Source organism: Sciurus vulgaris, assembly GCF_902686455.1.
Source record: "Sciurus vulgaris genome assembly, chromosome: 11".
In the NCBI taxonomy this organism is placed as follows: Eukaryota; Metazoa; Chordata; class Mammalia; order Rodentia; family Sciuridae; genus Sciurus; species Sciurus vulgaris.
In genome coordinates this window covers 40,513,275-40,535,027 of record NC_136472.1, presented here as the reverse complement: position 1 = coordinate 40,535,027, position 21,753 = coordinate 40,513,275, and the positions used below count along the sequence as shown (strand labels likewise).

At 43.5% G+C, this 21,753-nt stretch overlaps 1 protein-coding gene across 1 annotated transcript; it reads right to left on the bottom strand.

The window, feature by feature from the left end:
* Positions 1–391: 391 nt before the first annotated feature.
* On the bottom strand, positions 392–1,264 carry LOC306639813 (protein sprouty homolog 4-like; the record flags this gene model as incomplete). Its single annotated transcript, XM_079103533.1, has 1 exon — positions 392–1,264. Exon 1 carries the CDS (start codon positions 1,220–1,222, stop codon positions 392–394), a length of 831 nt encoding a protein of 276 aa, XP_078959659.1. The 5' UTR covers positions 1,223–1,264.
* Positions 1,265–21,753: the final 20,489 nt, after the last annotated feature.

Sequence of the window (21,753 nt, the reverse complement as noted above, 5' to 3'; positions counted from 1 at the left end):
AAGCACACGCTAAGACCAGCAACACAACACAACAAATATTCATATGCAATTGGAAAAGGTCTACCACCACTAACACTCTTCCTCTCTTCCTTTTATTATTATTATTTTTTTATTTTTTAAAACACTGTTAGCATCTGGTTTAATCATTCTATAAAAACATCATGACTGGATCCAGAGACCACAGCCTCAGACTCATTGGCAAAATGATTATTTGGTCTTGCATGTGCTGCCCTGGCCTCCTCTACCCATCAAGTTTCTGGAAAGCATCTGAGTAGAGAACTCAGGACACATAGCAGTCAGGCAAGTCTGTGGCTCGGTAAGAACCGGTGGACAGTGTGATGAGCGGAACGCCCGAGTTAGTGATGCGGCCCAGGAGGGAGGAATGCACTGCTCAGTGGCTCCTAAATCCATCCTGTGGCTTTGGGTCATAGCCACGCTGGGCCAGCTTCACGCAGCCAGTGGCGGGCAGGTAGCAGAGCAGGCAGGGCAGCACCATGGAGAGGGCACCCATGAAGGACCAGCGGGCGCAGCAGTTGGAAAGGGAGCAGGAGCAGGGGTGATCAGTGCAGGAGCCCTCATCGTCCTCGTTGGTGCAATGGTAGAAGATGCCCTGCACCAGGCACATACATGTGCCATAGTTGACCAGGGTCTGGGCCGAGCACAGGCATTCCTGGTTGCAGACCCAGCAGGAGGGTAACGTCCGGGGAGACGCACACTCCTTGCGCTTACACTTCCCACAGGCCTCGCACAGAAAGAAGTGCTTGTCTAGCTCTGGTGGGACTGCTGGGCCCTTGAGGTCCAGCGGCTTACAGTGGACCACCTTGGGCTGGAGGCGCATTGCTCTGGGCCAGGCCTGCTCAGTCACAGGGGGCGGGGCCATGTGGTCTAGGAGCCGCTGGTCAGAGGAGGTGCTGCTACTGCTGCTGACAGAGCTGGGGCGCCCACTGAAGGAGATCCAGTGATGGGTGACATCCTGGTCACAGCGGGCAGGTGTTGGGGCCAGTTTTGGGGCCCCAGCTCGGGTCCGCTTGGGGTCGGTGGAGGGCGCCAGGCCAGGGTTGTCAATGTAGTCGTTCTCCACGTGGCTGGTCTTCATCTGGTCAATGGGAAGGATGGTGAGCGGGTGCTGGAGCCGACTGTGGGGCATTCGGCTATCAAGAAGGGGCTGCATCATGACTGAGCTGGGAGTCAAAGGGATGCTCTGTGGGATCGGGGGCTCCATGGGGCTGGAGGTCCTGGACTGCGCCGAGAACAGGCTTCTAAGGGCCTTTGAGGAGCTGCATAGTCACAAGCATCGCTCCACGTCTCTGTAAATCCCCGAACCCGAGAGGGTCAGCCGCTGCTGTACTCGCAGGCGCCAGCCAGAGGAACCCGCAAGCTCTCTGAGTCCCGCAGCGCCAGCTCTAGGCTGTCAGCTCTGCTCGCTGCCTGGGCAGCGATGTTGCCTTCCTCTCTTCCTTTATCCCCCTTTGGGCTAGGTTCTTTCAAGGTCACTTCGCAGTTAGCAAGATCTTCCTGGTAACAGTAGACAATGCTTATTGAAAGCTTCCCATGTTCTAGCTATTGTGCATTACTGTCGTACCTCATTCAATCCTGTATAAGACCACAAGGCAGAGGTGGGAGGCTGAAAATAGACACCTCCACCTCCACAATCCAAATATCTACTGGCACCTGTAAATCTTCCCTTAAAGGCAAAAAAAAAAAAAAAAAAAAAAAAAAAGTCTTTGAAGATAGGGAAATTATTCTGTATTACACAGGTGGGACTTAGATACAATCATATGAATCCTTATAAGAAGGAAGTAAAAAAATTCAGTATACAGAAGGGAAGGTGATATGACCAAGGAGGCAGAAATTATTGGAATAATGAGGCCATAAGCTAAGGAATGTATAGTGACCCGAAATGGGAAGAGGTAAGGAGCGGATTCTCCCCAGAGCCTCTGGAGGGACTGAGGCCTTGTTTACTTCTTGATTTCAGTCCCATGAAATTGCCTTTGGACTTCTAACCTGCAGAGTTGTGAGAGAATAAATTTCTGTCGTATTAAGCCACCAGGTTTGATTTTTTTTAAAAACAGTGATCATAGGAAATGACTACAGCATTTATTAATATTATCATTATAGCCATTTACACAAGGATAAACCTAATCAGGGAAAATCCATATTTAAGGAAAGACAAAAAACTAGACGAAAGTCACAAGTAGCAAAGCCAAAATTTGGACCCTGGAAGTCAAACTCCAGAGTCAGCACAGTAAACCAGTCAACCTGGCCCTTGGCAACCCATAATAACTCTGGTGGATGCTTGCCTATTCTGTGGCACCTGCCATGATTATGCACAGTACCAAAGCTGTCTTTTCATTTTTGAAAACTATGGGGATACAGAAAAGCTCAGCAGTTCTTTTTGAAACAGCTCAGCATTTGGGTCCCAGAGAATTAAATCACCACCTTACCTTCCTCCCCACCTCTGTGACCTAAATGTGTGTGTCCTCCTGACATTTATGTGTTGAGAGCCAATCATTAATGTGATGTTAAGAGGTGCAACCCTTGGGAGGCAATTAGATCACGAAGGTTGGATCATCATGAACGGAATTAGTGCCTTCAGGAAAGAGGTGCAGAGAGGGGCATGGCCTTTTCCACCCTGTGAGGACACAGAGAGAATGTGCTGTCCATAACCAGGTAAAAACCTTCACCAGATGGAATCTCCCAGTGACTTGTTCTTGGTACCCCCAATCTCCAGCACTACACTTGTCGCCGCCCGCGGCAACAGTCCCGCGGATATTGTTACCGCTTGCAGCAACAATTGCGCGGGTATTTATCTGAGGTGGACTGGAAACTGGAACTACTTCTACTACTGAGCTGCTTCCTTGCTTGTTTGCTTGTTCGCTAGTTTATAGAGGAAGAAAAGCTTTGATTACTTTTAGTTTTAAAGGAAGAGAGGCTTTGAGAGGAGAGAGAGAAATGCTTTGTATAAAGGAGAATCTTTGCTTAAGAGAGAATCTTTGCTTATTGGAGGGGCTACACTTTCAGAGATGCTACTTCTTTTTAGAGTTCTGCTGCTTCTTCTTAAAGGTGCATCCTATATCCTGGGTCCCGAAGGTGTGTGCTAGAAGTGCGTACTAAAGGCGTGTCTATGGTGCATCCCGCGTACTGTGATCTATGATCTGCCATCTGCCTTCTGCGATCTATCAGAGGTGCTGCTTATACCACGGTGCTTCCTATAGGTGTGTGTCTTATATACCTAAGGCAGCCAATCAGCTTAGGATTAAGTAGCATGGTTGGAGCATGCGCTATGGTACTAATTAAGAATGAGGAACATCTATTGACCACTAGCACAGAGGCGACATTAACTCATCAGGCAAAAGTAGATCATGCCGTGTTAACACCAACTATGCACCACTTCTTGGCTCAACGCCAGCCGCCATCTTAGGGTTACCCAAACATGTCTTCTGCATACACTAAATAAATTTTCTGTTGGTTATAAGCTTCTAAATTGAATGGCATTATAGTAGCTTTACTGAATTAAGATAACATCCTTCAGTTTCTAGCAAACATTTAGGGCCTCTAGACACATTTAGAATGAGGAGGGCTTGTTGAGGGTGACACTAGATCCTGAGTTGGCAGAAATTCACACTTCTGGTTACACCATTGGATTTGATTACCATTTATTGTTGAGAACTGTAATTAGTATACACATGGATCTGAATCAGTTCTTGGCCTAAACTACAATTCCAGTTTCTCCTGAGTCAAGAGAAGCAGTGCAGTTGTTACAAACTGGTGTACATCTATGCTTACGTGTACTACATTGGTCTACTTACCCATTGTATCTAATGAGTAATGTTCCTAACAACCGACAGTGCCTACCTGTATAGCAACTACCATCTGTGTGATGTGTCTTTATACACATCACCATTTACTTTAATTCTCAAAATAATCTTGGGAATAGTACTGTCTTTTCTTCATAGATTAAAAATTTCCCAAGATCATCGAAGGAGAGGGTATTTAAACTCAGGTCTACTCTGCAAGCCTTAATCACTTGCATTTTTTGCCTATCTTGGTTCCTTACAAGAGATATTTATTAGAGGCTCTGTGTGTGTGTGTGTGTAAAGGATGGAGGACTATCATGTAATTAATATGAAAAATGAGTTCCATGTGGTCGTGTACCCCTATAATCCCAGCTACTTGGGCTGAGGCAGGAGGATCACAAGTTCAAGGTCAACATGGGTACCTTAGTGACACTCTGTCTTAAAATAAGAAAAGGACTTGGGATATAGTTCAGTGGCAGAGCACCTCTGGATTCAATCTCTAATACCACGGGGGCTGGGGGGAGGGTTGAAAATTTGGTTGATCACTATGATTCATGGAAGGCTTTTTACACATTTCTTGATGTTTTCTGTTTCCATAAAGTGAATGATACAGATACAACTTCAAAATAAAGATTTTTTTTAGGTCAAATTTTATTCCAATGGGGGAAAAAAAATTACCTAGTTGAAACTTGGGAGAGAATTCTCAGGTATATCACTAGGAGGAAGTGGCTTTGAAAGTCCAAAAATGAGAACTAGGCATTTCCGCAACAAATAGCCATGTGAAATATCTTAGAAAGGGTTGTTTTATTGCAAGGAATAGACATCCACTAACCCAGCAGACACAAAGCAAGGGAATGCATAAGGCAGCAGGATGCCTACCTAAATCCAGAACCCAGCAGAGGGGGTATTGGGAGAAACTACCCAGGATTCCCACCTCCTAAGACATCTCCTAGTTCAAAGTCAGTATTTGTTGAGTGGAGGAAGGAGTGAATTCTGAATTTCTAGGGCAGAGAATCCCATTTGCTCAGCTTGGGTTAGGTGTCTCTAACCATGGCAAATCAGTTTTGGCCAGAGACAAGATTGCATGGTGCTCTGGTAGGCAGAGGAGACATGGACCTCTGAGAAGGGATGCTGTGACTGAGAGTACATCCCAAAGCATCTGTTCAAGAAGTAACAATACCTCGCCTTGTAGAACTGCTGCCTTTTGAGTGTAACAACATAACCCTGTTAGGGAAAGTACTATTAAATTGGGGTGAGGTACATGGGATTGAATAGAAAAGTCATCTTGGTCATATTTGAACTTTAAATTTAAAAATATTGGAACAAAGGGAATGCTCTGAAAGTAAAAAGGAAATGCTTGCTTGTGGAAGTCACCAACCCTGCTGAAAAGTACTCTGTTTATCATTCAGTAGGGACAATGTTGTTAGGGCATGATTTCGTCTGAATGTTTGTGTTCCCCCAAATTCATATGCTGACATCTAATCCCTGATGTGATGGTTTCAGGAGGGAGGTGCTTTGGGGAGGTGATCAGAAAATGAGGGTGGAGCCATAATGAATCATATTAGTGCCCTTACAAAAGATTCTACAGAGAGCTGCCTTGCCTCTTCCACCTTGTGAGGACACAGCGAGAAGGTGCCACCTGCGGGCTCTCACCAGACCTTGAATCTGCTGATATCTTAATCTTGGAATTCCCAGACTCTGGACCTGTGAGAAATAAATTTCTGCTGTTTATAAGCTATAGTTTATGGTATTTTTGTTATAGCAGCCTGAGTAGGTGCCATTGTATAAGGCAAAGATTAAAGTCAGTCTGACTGGCAGTTTGTATACTTTGCTCAGATTTGGAGAAACCATCTGAATTTAAACTTAGTTGGGACCAGGGCAAGCTTCTGAGAGCACACAAGACCCTTCCCAGTTTGACCATTGCTTACTTTCTTGGCTCATTTGCCCTTGTCCATCTCCCTTCCACACTCCCATCCTTAGCACATTCACCAATGCTTTATGCACAAAAATGTCACAGCTTTCTCCAGACATGCCTGTTCTTTCACATGCCAATGCCTCATCTCAAGCTTTTCTCTTTGCCTGGGTTCCCTTTTTCTTATCCTTTGTACAAACACCTGCTTTCCCTTCAAGATTTCATGCTTGGTCACCCAAAAGTTCTCCCCCGACCTTCTCTCTACACGCTCACTTCCATAACTCTCTTTTATTTTTTCCTACCATAGAGGATGGAAAGACAAAGCTACGTTCTCAGAAGTGCTTGCAATATGCCTTTGTGAACAAGTCCATCAAATGCTCTGTTCATCTGACACATTGAAGTAGAAGTGAGAAACAAAGAAGGAGTTCACTTGGGAGAGATTATCCTGGCAAGCATGATGGTAGATCCATTTGGTTGTTCTGGGATAGACTGTGACTTTGCTAGTGTTCAGTCTCTAGAATCACAGGTGCATAACAGAAGATATAGAAGGGCAGGTACCTCTGGGACAGTCCTGTACTATAGATGATAAGACCTTTTTTTCCTGAATGTGCAGTATCCCAGTCTGACCCATCTGAAAATTCTATAAGCTACCTAACATCCTCTAGCAAATCTAGTACTTAAACTACCAAGGATTCTGTTGTCTGCAACTAAAACTCCTTATTAAAGCAGTCATCCCTTGGCATCCTTAGGGAATTGGTCCCAGGAACCCTGCAGACGCCAAAATTTGAGGATACTTAAATCCCTTATATAAAATGATGTGGCATTTGCATATGACCTATGTATGTCTCTTCCTGTCTACTTTAAGTCATCTCTAGATTACTTAGAATACCTACTATGAGGTAAATAGCTGTTGTACTGTTTGTTTAGGGAGGTAATGACAAGAAAAAAGATTTATACATGTTCAGTACAGTTACAATTTTTTTCTTGAATTTTTTTTTATCATCAGTTGGTTGAATCTGTGGATGCAGAGCTTGTAGATGAAGAACCTGTAGGTAAGGAAAGCAAACTATACTGCACCCCTGCCAGGTTCTAGATCTCAATAACTTTGGGTTTTGAGTGCTCTGGATATGGCAAATAGATGATTGGATGAGTCTAAAAGGGAAGCCTCTAATCCTCTAGGTTTCAAGGCAGGAATGGGGAAACTGGCAACAGTAACAGGAATTGAGTTCGAAGAGCCAGGGCTGAATGGCAATCACACAGGGGAACCCATGGACACTGAGGCAAAGTAACCTTCACAACCACTAGACAGAGCAAGGGCTGCTTTCATCACAGCGAAGGGTCAGGCCAGGCCCACAGGCACTGTGTAGATTCAATATCTCCAGCAGAAAAATATCTGGTTAATTTCAAAGAAAATAGCTCAACCTGATGCTTGGTGTAGTGCTGACTAAACATGCAGTGACAGAATCATATTGAATGGTGGGGCTGGTGGCACATCAGTATGCACTCCCAGAGACCGAGCCAAGTAGAAGGGTGTGAATTGGAGATGAGATTGGGTCTGAGGAGTTCACTGCTAGGTTAGGGATGCTAAGCAAGGATTGGGGTGATGGGAGAAAATAGAAGGAAATGTAACTTTCCCATTTAGTTGTTGGTTTCCTTTCTCTTTTCTATGCCAAGAAGATTGATTGTCACAACTGTGCGCTATAAGTAACTTATGTGGGTGTACTAGTGTTATGCCTACTCTATGACACCAGTCATTTAATTTTTTTGCCCACCTTCCCCAGATGGCCTCAGGACAGGTAGGTCAAGCAGAGAATCAGTGGGGAGTCCCTGAGCTCCTGATCAATGGGATGGCTCAGAGCACTGTGGCCACAATCGATAATTTTCATCTAAATTCCTTTAGTTAAGTCTTCAATATGTTTGGAGTTTTTTGAGAACAAGTTTTTCTCCCCATGGGAAAAAAATTGGTCTTAATAAAAAGCTAACTTACACATAGCATGGTAGACAGGTGTAAATTCAATTTTGATCTATATCCCCCTCTCTAATCAATTATCTCCAGGAGTCATCTGTCACAACTCTGAAAGTCTCAGAAGGTATGTTTGCATCCTGATATCAAATGGTAAAGGGAAAGGGAGAAAAGGTGATTGGGAGTTGGGTAACTCAGCTGTCTTTGGAAGTCTTCCCTAATTTAAGGCTCAGTGCCTTGATCAGAGGTTTTTCATCTAGAAAGCCCAATAGAATTATCTGTAGAACACTCAAAAAATTCACATGCCCTGGATCACTCACAAAGGAATCCAGTAGATTTGGGATGGAGTCTTGAGAAAAAAAAAAGAAAAAAATAAACCTCATGAATATTTCTGATGTGCCCCTGTTAACTGAGGACCATTGATTGGTATATAGTGATCTCAGGCCTGATTTTGATGACTGTCCATTTGGGGAGGCACAACATTATGGTCCAAGTTGTGGAGAGGAGTCCTGTTGACCACACAATTCAGAGGAAGCAGTTGTATTATGATGTCTGTTTGTAGGTGGCAGGACCCCCCAGGAGCAGGAGGACTCCAGAGAACACAGTTTAACCTTTGGGAAGGTTGTTGAGTCTTGGTCCCTGCTGGGATTCATGTTGAGGCTCTTGGTCTCCAGGAGAAATCCAAAGTATGGTAGGAAACCTGGGACCCAAGTCCCCTCAACTTGTTTCTTTTACATGGGATCTGGTTAATCCCACAAGAGACTAAAACCACTGGCTACTGCAGCTGGAGTCCTTCAGCTAGATTGGAGAGCATTCTAGAATTTAAAGGGGACACATGGGAAAGGGGTCATCAACATTCACCCTGAACTTGTCAGAAACAACTGGAAACATGGTAGGACTTGAGGTCTGACCCAAGGGAAGATGAAGGTGGAGGATGTAAGGTCAGTATTTACACTGATTGTGCATCACTGGTCCAGGATGTCTTGGTTACTACTGCAGTTGGCTCAGGTCTTGTTCCTGATAATACACTGTATGACTTGGAGTTTGATCTAGACTGTTCATGTAAAAGTCCATGTACTTCTGGGAGTTTCTAAACTCCTTAAACTGACAAAATTGTGTTCACCAGGGGTTCACCAACAGGAAGTTGCAGGAGCTGGTCTTTGCTACAGAACCTCACTACTGTTCCCATGCTTGCCCATGCACATGCATCTTCTCCAGGACACAGGTGCTCTCTCTGTCGGAGAAGCTGCTGATGTGTCCCTGCTCACCCAGGCTAACATCCTGCTTGCACACTGTCCATACTTCTGCCACTGTGTGGTTCATTCCCATCTCTTGACTCTTTTCTCCATGATAATGACTATTTATTTCACTGCAGAAAGCCCAACATTAAAGAGAGGAATGAATTGGCTTCTTGGCATGAAACCACTAAAAAAGAGCTGCTTCCTGCCCTTTGGGATGAAAAACACATGTTTATTTTCTTATCTCAATTTTTGGTCCCTGACTACATGGAGTTGAAAGATTTAGCAAATGATAATACATGACAACCAGCTAACTCTGAATATTTGGAACATACTTACAACACAAATAATGGCTGTTTACCTGAAATTAAGATATAAATGGATGTCTTGTATTTTATCTGGCTACCCTAGGACTGAAGGAAAGTACTTAAAACTTTAAATCAGTCAGAACACTTGGAAGGCTGTGTTACAGATGCACATGCACAAACACACAAGTTTGCGTACACATACATTCTTTCACTCTATATGAATCTGATTACTTTATGGAAGACATTAGGGCAATGAGAGTTAGTTGTTATCCAATAATAATTTTTCTCTTTCTGGTAGTAATAGAAATTTCAAATTTAGTTGGAACACAGATATGGAGAGAGAGACAGAGAGAGAGAGAGAGAGAGAGAGAGAGAGAGAGAGAGAGAGAGAGAGAGAGGTATGAATGTTGCTTAGCATCTCTTGCAGCTAGAAGTTGAACAGATGGTTATGAGTGGAAGTGATGTTTACAACTTCAGGGTCATGTCCTTAAAGGGAAGGGCATGCTCTTCACTGACTGCAATACAAACATGGTGGGTGGATTTGAGGCAGCCAGGCTAGGATGTAAAATAGAGACTATGTGTTGAGTATGGTAGAACAAGATAGAGGATCCTCAACATCACACCAGCCCTGCCTGCTTACACCCAGATTGCTAAGTGAGAGAGACGATCTATTTATTTAAGCCACTGTTACAGCCTAGCTGGCATCCTGACTGGCACAGTTGTTATTATTAATTCTTTGGAAGATGTGTTCAATAATTCCAGGACTCCAGACCCGAAGAGTTCTCTGTAGGAAGTCATGTCTTTATTTGCCACTGACTTTCCTCTTCCTTGTTTCAGAGCAGCAGCAGGGGCAAAGGTGCTGGTCAAGTACAGGATGAAAAGTGATTTTCCACCGAGAAGGAGGAGGACCTGGGAAACTTGTTAAAATGCAGATCCCTCTACACTCTGGGATGCCACCTTAATGAGTTTGGCAAGAGTCAGAAAATCAGCATTTGAAAGTGTTCCAAGTCAATCTGAAGGGGTCAGTCCTTGGGCCACACTTTGAGAACCGCTGGTCTATGAAAGGAGTCCTCTATGATACTGGGCTCCTAGGAAATTCTGCAGTGAATTAACTCAGGGAGCTTTTTAATTGCTAAGGAAATGCTGTTGATGGTGGTGTTTAGCAATCTAGAAATAGCGCCTAGGAAATGAATACTTGGAAATATTAGATGGGATACTCAATGAGACACAGATACTTGGAAAGTTACGAAGCTTTACTCTAGATGGCCTATAAATTCCATATATATGCACTAATTAGGTAGCAAGACATAAACTATTTGGCATCATGATTGAAAAATAAACATTTTAAGAGACAAGAGGGAAAATTTTAAACATTCCACTTTTCATGCTCATTTCTTTAGTTCACAATGTCGACTGAGGAGCCGGGGCAATGACAAGAGTTAATAATGCTGGATAATTACATATTTGCCTCTGTTGACATTGGACATGAAATCAGGGTACTCACTTCATAAGTGAACCCTCATGGATGTCCTTTCACAGAGAAGCCTCTGAGAATGAAGTTCATATCACAACCAGGCTTGAACAAGCAGGTATAATCATGATGGGGGAGAACAATTAGGGATGAAATTCCAGCCCAAAGGAGTCATAGAGACTGGGGAAGGGATAAAAGTGCCAACCAGTATCTAGGGGTGTAGCTCAGTGGTAGAGCAGGTGCTTAGCATGTCTGAGGCTCTGGGTTCAATTTCCAACATGAAAAAATTAAAAATAAAAACACCAACCAATCAACAACCCACCAGATAAACAGAGAATATTTTAGGGATATCAGTGTTTTTCCAAGAATCCTGTACTTAGGATTATGTGGGATGGGGGCAGAGCATGGGTCAGAGAGACATTTAAGATGCAGAAATCACAATGTACCTGGGAGAGAGGACATATCAGAATGTTCCCATAGGCAGTGTGGACTTGGTGCCAAATCAGGCCTTTAGGAACTCCAAGGATGCAGAAGTTGGAGAAGGTGGGACTGTCACGAGGAGCGTCTTCAAGTAGGCAGTCTTTGAAAATCAGTCAAAACAGGACCTGTCTTGTGTTGGGAATACAGAGGTGACCCAGAAAAAGTCCCTTTCCTTAAGGGGCTCCCATTCTGGTGGAGGGCAGCAGATCGTAAGTGTTATTAAGAATAGGTAATAATTGCAACAGTCCTTGATTTAATGATGGTTTGACTTTTGATAGTGTTACTTTCTGGTGGTGCAAAAGTGATATACTTTCAGTAGAAACTTACTTCAAGGAGGTTTTCAAGATGGCGGCCTACAGGGTGGCTGCATTTCATGTTGCTCCAGGACTCAGGATTAAAAAGAGGAGATATTGAGACACTTGGGACCAACTCAAAGCAGCCGGGTGAGTCTCTCCCATTGGGGAGGCGTCCTGGATGGGACAGTGGTCCCGGAACGCAGGAAACTTTGTGAAGTAGAGCTGCCGGTGAGACGCCCCTCCCCCCGCTGGAGCAGTGAACTCGGACAACCAGGAGCGCCAAAAAGGAGGCCTCTCGGCACAGCGCTGGGACTCGGAGCAACCACTGGGGCTCTGGCGGCTGCCCAGGGGAAGAGTGGCGAGGAGAGCTGTGTGGACTCAGGACACTGGGACCTGCCCTGAGGAGGAGGAGAGGAGCGTGGCCACTTGGATTCGGAGAGACTGCACCAGAGCTACAGGCGGTTGCCAGAAGAGAAGCCGTGCGGCGAGCTGTTTGGACTCAGAACGACGCTTCTGAACCCCGGGGCCTGCCCTGAGGACGAGGAGGAGGAAGAGGAACGCGGCCGCTTGGATTCGGGGTGACTACACCAGAGCTTCAGGCGGTTGCCAGAGGAGAGGCTGCGTGGCGAGCTGTTTGGACTCAGACCACTTCTGAACCCCGGGGCCTGCCCGGAGGAGGAGGAGAAGCGTGGCGGGTCCTTTGGACTCGCAGTGACTGCATTAGCGCTCCAGGCGGCTGCTCAGAGGAGAAGGCGAGTGGTGAGTTGTTTGGACTTAAAGGGACAGCTCCTGAACACAGGGGGGCTGCCTGGAGAGGAAGCGTGGTGGGTCGCTTGGTCTTGAGTGGCCGCACCAAGAGCTCCGGGCGGTTGCCTATAGGACCTGTGCAGCGGGTCACGTGGATTCAGAGCCACTCAGAGCGACCACTCCTGAACACTCGGGGGGTTATCTGGAGGAGGAGGAGGAACGGGGAGGGTCACTTCGACTGGGAGTGATTGATTGCCCAGGGCTACGGGTGGTTGGTGGGAGGTGGAGGCACGCAGTGAGTTTCTTGGACTCCTAGTGACCACACCGGAATACTGGGCAGCTGTCTGGAGGAAGAGGCCTGTGGCGGGTCTCTGGGACTCAGAGAGATTGTACGGGGCCCCAGGTGGCTGCTCAGAGGAGGGGCCGCATAGCCAGGCAATTAGGGGCAGAGCAGGGTCCCAGGATCTAGGAGGCTTCTGGGTGGAAGAGCCGCACAGAGACAGGCTTAGGGCGGAGCAAAGGTTCCAGGCCTGCGGGCATATTCTCTGAGGAGGGGCAGCCTAAGGAGATTCATCTGCGAAGGGTGAGGCTCCCAGGCCCAGGAGGTAGGGCCGGGCCCCTGAGAACTTTGCAGAGGAAGGCAGCCCAGCCCAGGCGGTAGCTGTAATTGAGGGGAACCTCTAGGAGGGTACTGACCAGCGAGACCTCCCCACCGGGTGAGTCTTCCCTGCCGGGTGAGGTTTCCCCACAAGGACGGTAAAACTAGAGACTCAGGCCCAAACAGGCCTTGCCTCAGCCCACAGCCTAGGTCCCCTTTGGATGACCATTGGTCAACAAGTGGAGGCACCTCTGCCCACTAGCAGGGATTATACCCCTCCTGAAGGCCACCACTCCTAGAGAGGCAGCTTCCTTGTGGAGCACCGCATTATCAACTTCCTCCAAGACTTCAGCCTACTGAAGGCTAAGGGGGGATATATATAGAAATCTTCAGGGACATTGTAAGTCAATAGAGGAAATCTGCAATATCTCAGCGGTCAACTGATACCTGAACAATATGAGAAAACAAGGAAAGAAAATGCCGCAAACAAATCTAGATGTTACATCAATAAAACCCAATGACAGCATGGCAGAAGAAATGACAGAAAAGGAGTTCAGAATGTACATAATTAAAATGATCAGAGAAGCAAACGATGAGATGAAAGAGCAAATGCAAGCATTGAATGATCGCACCAATCGACAGTTAAAAGAGCAAATACAGGAAGCAAAAGATCATTTCAATAAAGAGTTAGAGATATTGAAAAAAAAACCAAACAGAAATCCTTGACATGAAAGAAACAATAAACCAAATTAAGAACTCCATAGAAAGCATATCCAATAGGATAGAACACCTGGAAGACAGAACCTCAGACATTGAAGACAAAATATTTAACCTTGAAAACAAAGTTGAACAAACAGAGAAGATGGTAAGAAATCATGAACAGAATCTACAAGAACTATGGGATATCATGAAAAGGCCAAATTTAAGAATTATTGGGATTGAGGAAGGCCTAGAGAAACAAGCCAAAGGAATGAACAATTTATTCAATGAAATAATATCAGAAAATTTCCCAAATCTGAAGAATGAAATGGAAAATCAAGTTCAAGAGGCTTATAGGACTCCAAATACACAAAATTACAACAGACTCACACCAAGGCACATTATAATGAAAATACCGAACATACAAAATAAAGACAGAATTTTAAAAGCTGTGAGAGAAAAGAACCAAATTACATTCAGGGGGAAACCAATACGGATATCAGCAGACTTTTCAATCCAGACCCTAAAAGCTAGAAGGGCCTGGAACAACATTTTTCAAGTCCTGAAAGAAAATGGATGCCAACCAAGAATCTTATACCCAGCAAAACTTACCTTCAAATTTGACGATGAAATAAAATCCTTCCATGATAAACAAAAGCTAAAAGAATTTACAAAAAGAAAGCCAGCATTACAAAACATTCTCAGCAAAATATTCCATGAGGAAGAGATGAAAAACAAAGCAGCAAATCAGCAAAGGGAGGAATTATCCTAAAGGAATTGTCAAATAAAGGAGGAAACAAGTTGTGTCAAAGAAATAAATAAATAAAATTTAAAAAATGAACCAAATGACCGGGAAACCAAATCATATCTCTATAATAACCCTGAATGTTAATGGTCTGAATTCATCAATCAAAAGACATAGACTGGCAGATTGGATTAAAAAGAAAGATCCAACAATATGTTGCCTGCAAGAGACTCACCTCATAGAAAAAGATACCCATAGACTAAAGGTGAAAGGATGGGGAAAAACATACCATGCGCATGGACTCAGCAAAAAAGCTGGAGTATCCATCCTCATTTCCGATAGTGTGGACTTCAAGCCAAAGTTAGTCAGAAGGGATAAAGAAGGTCATTTCATACTGCTTAAGGGAAGCATAAATCAGCAAGATATAACAATCATAAACATCTATGCCCCAAACAGTGGCTCATCCATGTATGTCAAACAAATCCTTCTCAATTTCAGAAACCAAATAGACCATAACACAATAATACTAGGTGATTTTAACACGCCTCTCTCACCACTGGACAGATCTTCCAGACAAAAATTGAACAAAGAAACCATAGATCTCAATAACACAATCAATAATTTAGACTTAACGGACATTTATAGAATATACCATCCAACCAAGAGCGAATACACTTTCTTCTCAGCAGCACATGGATCCTTCTCTAAAATAGACCATATATTATGCCACAAAGCTAATGTTAGCAAATACAAGAAGATAGAGACACTAGCATGTATTCTATCAGATCATAATGGATTGAAGTTAGAAATAAATGAAAGAGTAAAACACAGAAACTATTCCAACATCTGGAGATTAAACAATATGCTATTATATGATGAATGGATAACAGAAGATATTAGGAAGGAAATTAAAAAATTCTTAGAGGTAAATGAGAACAAAGAAACATCATATCAAAATCTCTGGGACACTATGAAAGCAGTACTTAGAGGGAAATTTATTTCATGGAGCGCATTTAATAAAAGAAGTAAAACCCAACAAATAAACGACCTAACGCTACAGCTCAAAGCCCTAGAAAAAGAAGAACAGACCAACACCAAAAGTAGTAGAAGACAGGAAATAGTTAAACTCAGAGCTGAAATCAATGAAATTGAAACAAAAGAAACAATACAAAAAATTGACAAAATAAATAGTTGGTTCTTCAAAAAAATAAACAAAATTGATAAACCTTTAGCCACACTAACAAAGAGAAGACGAGAGAAAACCCAAATCACTAAAATTCGGAATGAACAAGGAAATATCACAACAGACAGGATGGAAATACAAAACATAATTAGAAGCTATTTTGAAAATCTATACTCCAACAAAATAGAAAATTTCAACGACATCAACAGGTTTCTAGAGACATATGAATTGCCTAAACTGAACGAGGAGGATATACACAATTTAAATAGACCAATTTCAAGTACTGAAATAGAAGAAGTCATCAAAAGCCTACCAACAAAGAAAAGTCCGGGACCAGATGGGTTCTCAGCCGAGTTCTACAAAACCTTTAAAGAAGAGCTCATTCCAATACTTCTCAAAGTATTCCATAAAATAGAAGAGGAGGGAACCCTCCCAAACTCATTCTATGAAGCCAATATCACACTGATACCTAAACCAGACAGAGACTCATCAAGGAAAGAAAATTTCAGACCAATATCCTTAATGAACATTGACGCAAAAATTCTCAACAAAATTTTAGCAAATCGCATACAAAAACATATTAAAAAGATAGTGCACCATGATCAAGTGGGTTTCATCCCAGGTATGCAAGGTTGGTTCAACATCAGGAAATCAATAAACGTAATTCACCATATTAATAGACTTAAAGTCAAGAATCACATGATTATTTCAATAGATGCAGAAAAAGCATTTGATAAAATACAGCACCCCTTCATGCTCAAAACACTAGGAAAAATAGGGATAGTGGGAACATTCCTTAACATTGTAAAGGCCATTTATGCTAAGCCCATGGCTAATATCATTCTAAATGGTGAAAAACTGAAAGCATTCCCCCTAAAAACTGGAACAAGGCAGGGATGCCCTCTTTCACCACTTCTATTCAACATCGTTCTTGAGACTCTGGCCAGAGCAATTAGACAAACCAAAGAAATTAAAGGGATACGAATTGGAAAAGAAGAACTCAAACTATCCCTGTTCGCTGATGACATGATTATATATTTAGAGGAACCTGGAAATTCCACCAGAAAACTCTTAGAACTCATAAGTGAATTCAGTAAAGTAGCAGGTTACAAGATCAATGCCCATAAATCCAACGCATTTTTATACATAAGTGATGAATCTTCAGAAAGAGAAATTAGGAAAACTACCCCATTCACTATAGCCTCGAAAAAAATAAAATACTTGGGAATCAATCTCACAAAAGAGGTGAAAGACCTCTACAATGAGAACTATACAACACTAAAGAAAGAAATTAAAGAACACCTTAGAAGATGGAAAGATCTTCCATGTTCTTGGATAGGAAGAATTAATATTGTCAAAATGGCCATACTACCTAAAGTGCTATACAAATTCAATGCAATTCCAATTAAAATCCCAATGACGTACCTTACAGAAATAGAGCAAGCAATCATGAAATTCATCTGGAAGAATAAGAAACCCAGAATAGCTAAAGCAATCCTTAGCAGGAAGAGTGAAACAGGGGGTATTGCAATACCAGATCTTCAACTCTACTACAAAGCAATAGTAACAAAAACGGCATGGTATTGGTACCAAAATAGAAAGGTAGATCAATGGTACAGAATAGAGGACACGGACACAAACCCAAATAAATACAATTTTCTCATACTAGACAAAGGTGCCAAAAATATGCAATGGAGAAAAGATAGCCTCTTCAACAAATGGTGCTGGGAGAATTGGAAATCCATATGCAACAGAATGAAACTAAACCCATATCTCTCACCATGCACGAAACTAAACTCAAAATGGATTAAGGACCTCGGAATCAGACCAGAGTCCCTGCAGATTATAGAAGAAAAAGTTGGTCCAAATCTTCACCTTGTTGGTCTAGGACCAGACTTCCTTAACAGGACTCCCATAGCACAAGAAAGCTAGAATCAACCACTGGGATAGATTCAAACTAAAAAGCTTTCTCTCAGCAAAGGAAACTATCAGCAATGCGAAGAAAGAGCCTACAGAGTGGGAGAATATCTTTGCCAATCATACTTCAGATAGAGCACTAATCTCCAGAATCTATAAAGAACTCAAAAAACTCTACTCCAAGAATTCAAATAATCCAGTCGACAAATGGGCTAAGGAAATGAATAGACACTTCACAGAAGAAGATCTACAAGCAATCAACAAACATATGGAAAAATATTCAACATCTCTAGTAATAAGAGAAATGCAAATCAAAACCACCCTAAGATTCCATCTCACCCCAATTAGAATGGCGATTATCAAGAATACGAGCAACAACAGGTGTTGGCGAGGATGTGGGGAGAAAGGTACACTCATACATTGCTGGTGGGGCTGCAAATTAGTGCAGCCACTCTGGAAAGCAGTGTGGAGATTCCTTAGAAAACTTGGAATGGACCCTCCATTTGACCCGGCTATCCCACTCCTTGGCCTATACCCAAAGGACTTAAAATCAGCATACTACAGAGACACAGCCACATCAATGTTCATAGCTGCTCAATTCACAATAGCCAGACTGTGGAACCAACCTAGATGCCCTTCAATTGATGAGTGGATAAAGAAACTGTGGTATATATATACAATGGAATATTACTCAGCCATAAAGAATGACAAAATTATGGCATTTGCAGGCAAATGGATGAAATTGGAGAATATCATGCTAAGTGAGATAAGCCAATCTCAAAAAGCCAAGGGACGAATGATATCGCTAATAAGTGGAGGATGACACATAATGGGGGGGAGGGAAGGGTTAGTGTTAGGGTTAGAGTTAGGGTTAGGGAGGGGGGCAAGTATGGAGGAAGGAAGGACTGTATAAAGGGTAAAGAGGGGTGGGAGGGGTGGGGGGAAGGGAAAAAATAACAGAATGAATCAAACAACATTACTCTATGTAAATTTATGATTACACAAATGGTATGCCTTTGTGCCATATACAAACAGAGAAACAACATGTATCCCATTTGTTTACAATAAAAAAAAAAAATTAAAAGTAGAGAAAAAGAAAAAAAAAAAAAAAAGAAACTTACTTCAAGTTTTGAATTTTGATCTCTTCCTGGGCTAGCAATATGGGGTACAACACTCCTGTGACCCTGGCAGTGGTAATGAGCCACCACTCCCAGTCAGCTGCATGATCATGAAGAGGACACAACTGTACCCTGCAGGGTGCTGTGTCACTGAGCTGTGGCGTTTGGTAGGTTAAGTGTATGGAAAGCATGTCCAATTTACAGTTTCAACTAACAATGGTTTTATTAGTACTTAACCCCATTGTAAATCAAGGAGCATCCATACTGTCTGGAAATATTGGATTTGACAACTAATAACATTAATCATATAGAATCGCTGGTGTGTTTTGTTGACCACATATAATCAATAAGTAAGTTACATGTTTTTTGATACCAATAAGAGCTATGGAGAAACTCTGATAAGATACAATGAGGGAAGTGGTGCAGCGGGGTGAGGGCAGGCTGGCAGCTGATGGTGGTCCATGATGGTGGTCCACCCTCTCTAAAGGGTGGAAGTCTGAGTCCAGGGGGCAAGGAGAAAAGAGTGCAGCATGCAGACAGCTGGCAAGAGCAGGAGCAGGGCACATACCCTGAGGTGGAGGGAGATGGTTTATTTCAAGGATGGAGAGTAGATAACCAGTCTGGTGGGAACTGGTGAAGGAAGGGACCAGGGTGCAGCGGGGACCAGAGAGTAGATGACAGATGAACAGGGCTCTGAGGTCAGGAGGGAGAGGATCACTTTATTTTTCTTCAAACCCCTTTTTTAAAATTGTAGATGGAAACAATACCTTTATTTTATTTTTTTATTTTTATGTTTATGTGGTGCCAAGGATCTAACCCAGTGCCTTGCATGTGTGAGGCAAGTGCTCTACCTCTGATCTACAACCCCAACCTTGAATTTAGGGTTATTATAAGAAGGAAGACTGTGGTAGAGAGTGTTGGGAGAGGAGTGCCATAATATAATTTGAGTGTTTAAAACAAAACCAAACAGCACCAAAACCACTCTGGCTGCTGGGAAGGGTGGACACTGGGGTGAGATCCTGGAGCTGGAGACCGGTGAGGAGTTTTTTGGTGGTTTCTCTGTTACACAGGACCTGTAGGGATTAAACTGGACTAGGCCCAGGGGATTGTGCCAGGCAAGACCCAGAGCAAGAACATCAAGGACAGGAGCTCATCTGGCATGTGGAGAAATTGAGGCCATCAGTCCAACAAATGTGGCCAGGCCTGGGGAGGGGAGACAAGGAGGGAAGATGGTCAGTGTCTTCTTGCTGTTTGGGGGAAGAGCTCTTCAGCGTGGTGTGAGTCTAGTGTGAAGATTGGTGCCCAGAGACACCCATGAGAAAGTGGTCAATGCAGTGCAGCGCACAGGGCCTTCTCTCCTGAGAACAAAGCCCCGTGGGTCTGCAGGAATGCGGGATGTGCACACTGGAATGGCATGATGCTCAAAGGGAGCATCAACCTTTGTGTGCCAGGGCAGGATCAGGGCTCCCTAAGGTGCACACAACTTCCCCAGGTGGGCTCCTCCATCTTTCTTCACAGAGGACCAAAGTCTGGGGAGACTTCCCAAGGCAGCCAGACCTTGGTGCAAGTCAAGGTGGAACCCAGGTCTTTTGGCTTCCACAGCAGGACTTTCTAACCAGTGCACCACAATCTCTATGCTGGTCTACTGTGTTCCTGCCTGCTGCTGTTGTCCCAACACCTCCTGCCCTTCCACACTCTTCTTCCTCATCCTCACCACATTCTCAGTCAATAACCACTAGCAAAAATCTTAAATGTGACTGTAATCTTCATTCTTAAGTCCAATCCTGAAAAAGAAAAAAAAAAAAAAAATATATATATATATATATATATGCACAGTGCTTGTACTTGAGACACATCTGTTCTTCAGGAAGGGATCAGGCATTGTTCACAGCCCATGGATTTCACCCATGATCTCATGAATTCTTATAAGACTTGGAGGGCTTTTCGTTCCAGAGGCCAGCCGAGTAGATTGTGCAATGTCACAAGCTAATGGGTAGTAAGTATTCTGAGTCCCGCTTCAACGAGTCTGGTTCTTCCAGCCTCTGAGATGCTATGGGCCATTTTATAAGATGTCTCTTCTTCCTTCTTGTTGCCTATGGTACTAGCTACAAAATCTAACTCTTTTTGCTTTAATCCCATCTGAGTCATGCCTTGGTGACTCATGTCTCTGTCCCTCCTGTCCCTTCAGCCTGTGTGTGGGAAATGTTTGTGGCTCCCAATGCCTTCCTACCCACTGCATCTTCTGGTCTTCAGCTTTTCTGACATGTTCAAGGACAAACCCTTGGGTTGCACCCTGTCCCTGTGAGAACAGGTCTGTAGCATTAAAAACAAACATACAGACAAACCATTTCAGACTGAGCTGCAGCATTCTGAGTGACCCCAAATTGAGTTGTATAAAATGACAGCCATTTTACTATGCTTATGGATTCTGTGGGGTAAGAATATAGACAAAGCACAGTGGGGAAGACTTTTCTCTGTGTTTAGCTGAGTTCTCATCTGGAAAGACTTGAATGACTGGAGGTAACTGGAATGATTAGGAATTGAAATCATCTGTGTCGATTAGATTTTCATTGCTGTGACCAAAACACCTGAAAAGACCAACTTGAAGGAAATATTTATTTTGGCTCATGATTTCAGAGGTTCAGTCTATGGTTGGTCAATTCTATTTCTCTGGGCCTGAGGTGAAGCAGAGCATCATGGTGGAAGGGTGTAGCAGAGAAATACTGCTCTGCTCAAGGCAGCCATGAAGCAGAGAGACAGCGGGGAAGGGGCTCTGGGGATGATGAGCCTTCCTGTGCATGCCCCTGTGACCCACCTCTAGCTATGACACAACTACCTACAGTTACCCCCAACTAGTCCCTTCGAACTTGGATGAACTGATTAGGTTATAGCTCTTATAATTCAGTCATTTCACCTCTGACTATTCCTGCATTAACGAAGGAGCTTTTGGGTGCCACTTCCTATTCAAACCATAATATCATCTGAGATTGTTCTTTATTCACATGTCTGGCACCCAGGCTGGGATCAGTTCAGACTGTTGACTGGAGTGACTTACACATGGCCTCTCCATGTAACTTGGACTCCCTCACAACATGGTCTCATATAGCCAGACTTCTTACATGTAGACTCAAGGCTCCAAAAAGCACCTGTTTCAGGGGAAAAGATGGAAGCTGATGACCTTTTGTGACCCACCCTCAGACTCAGTGTCATTTCTGACATACTCTATTGTTCAAAACAGTCATCCAGATTTAAGTAGAAGTGACATAAGACTCTATATTTCA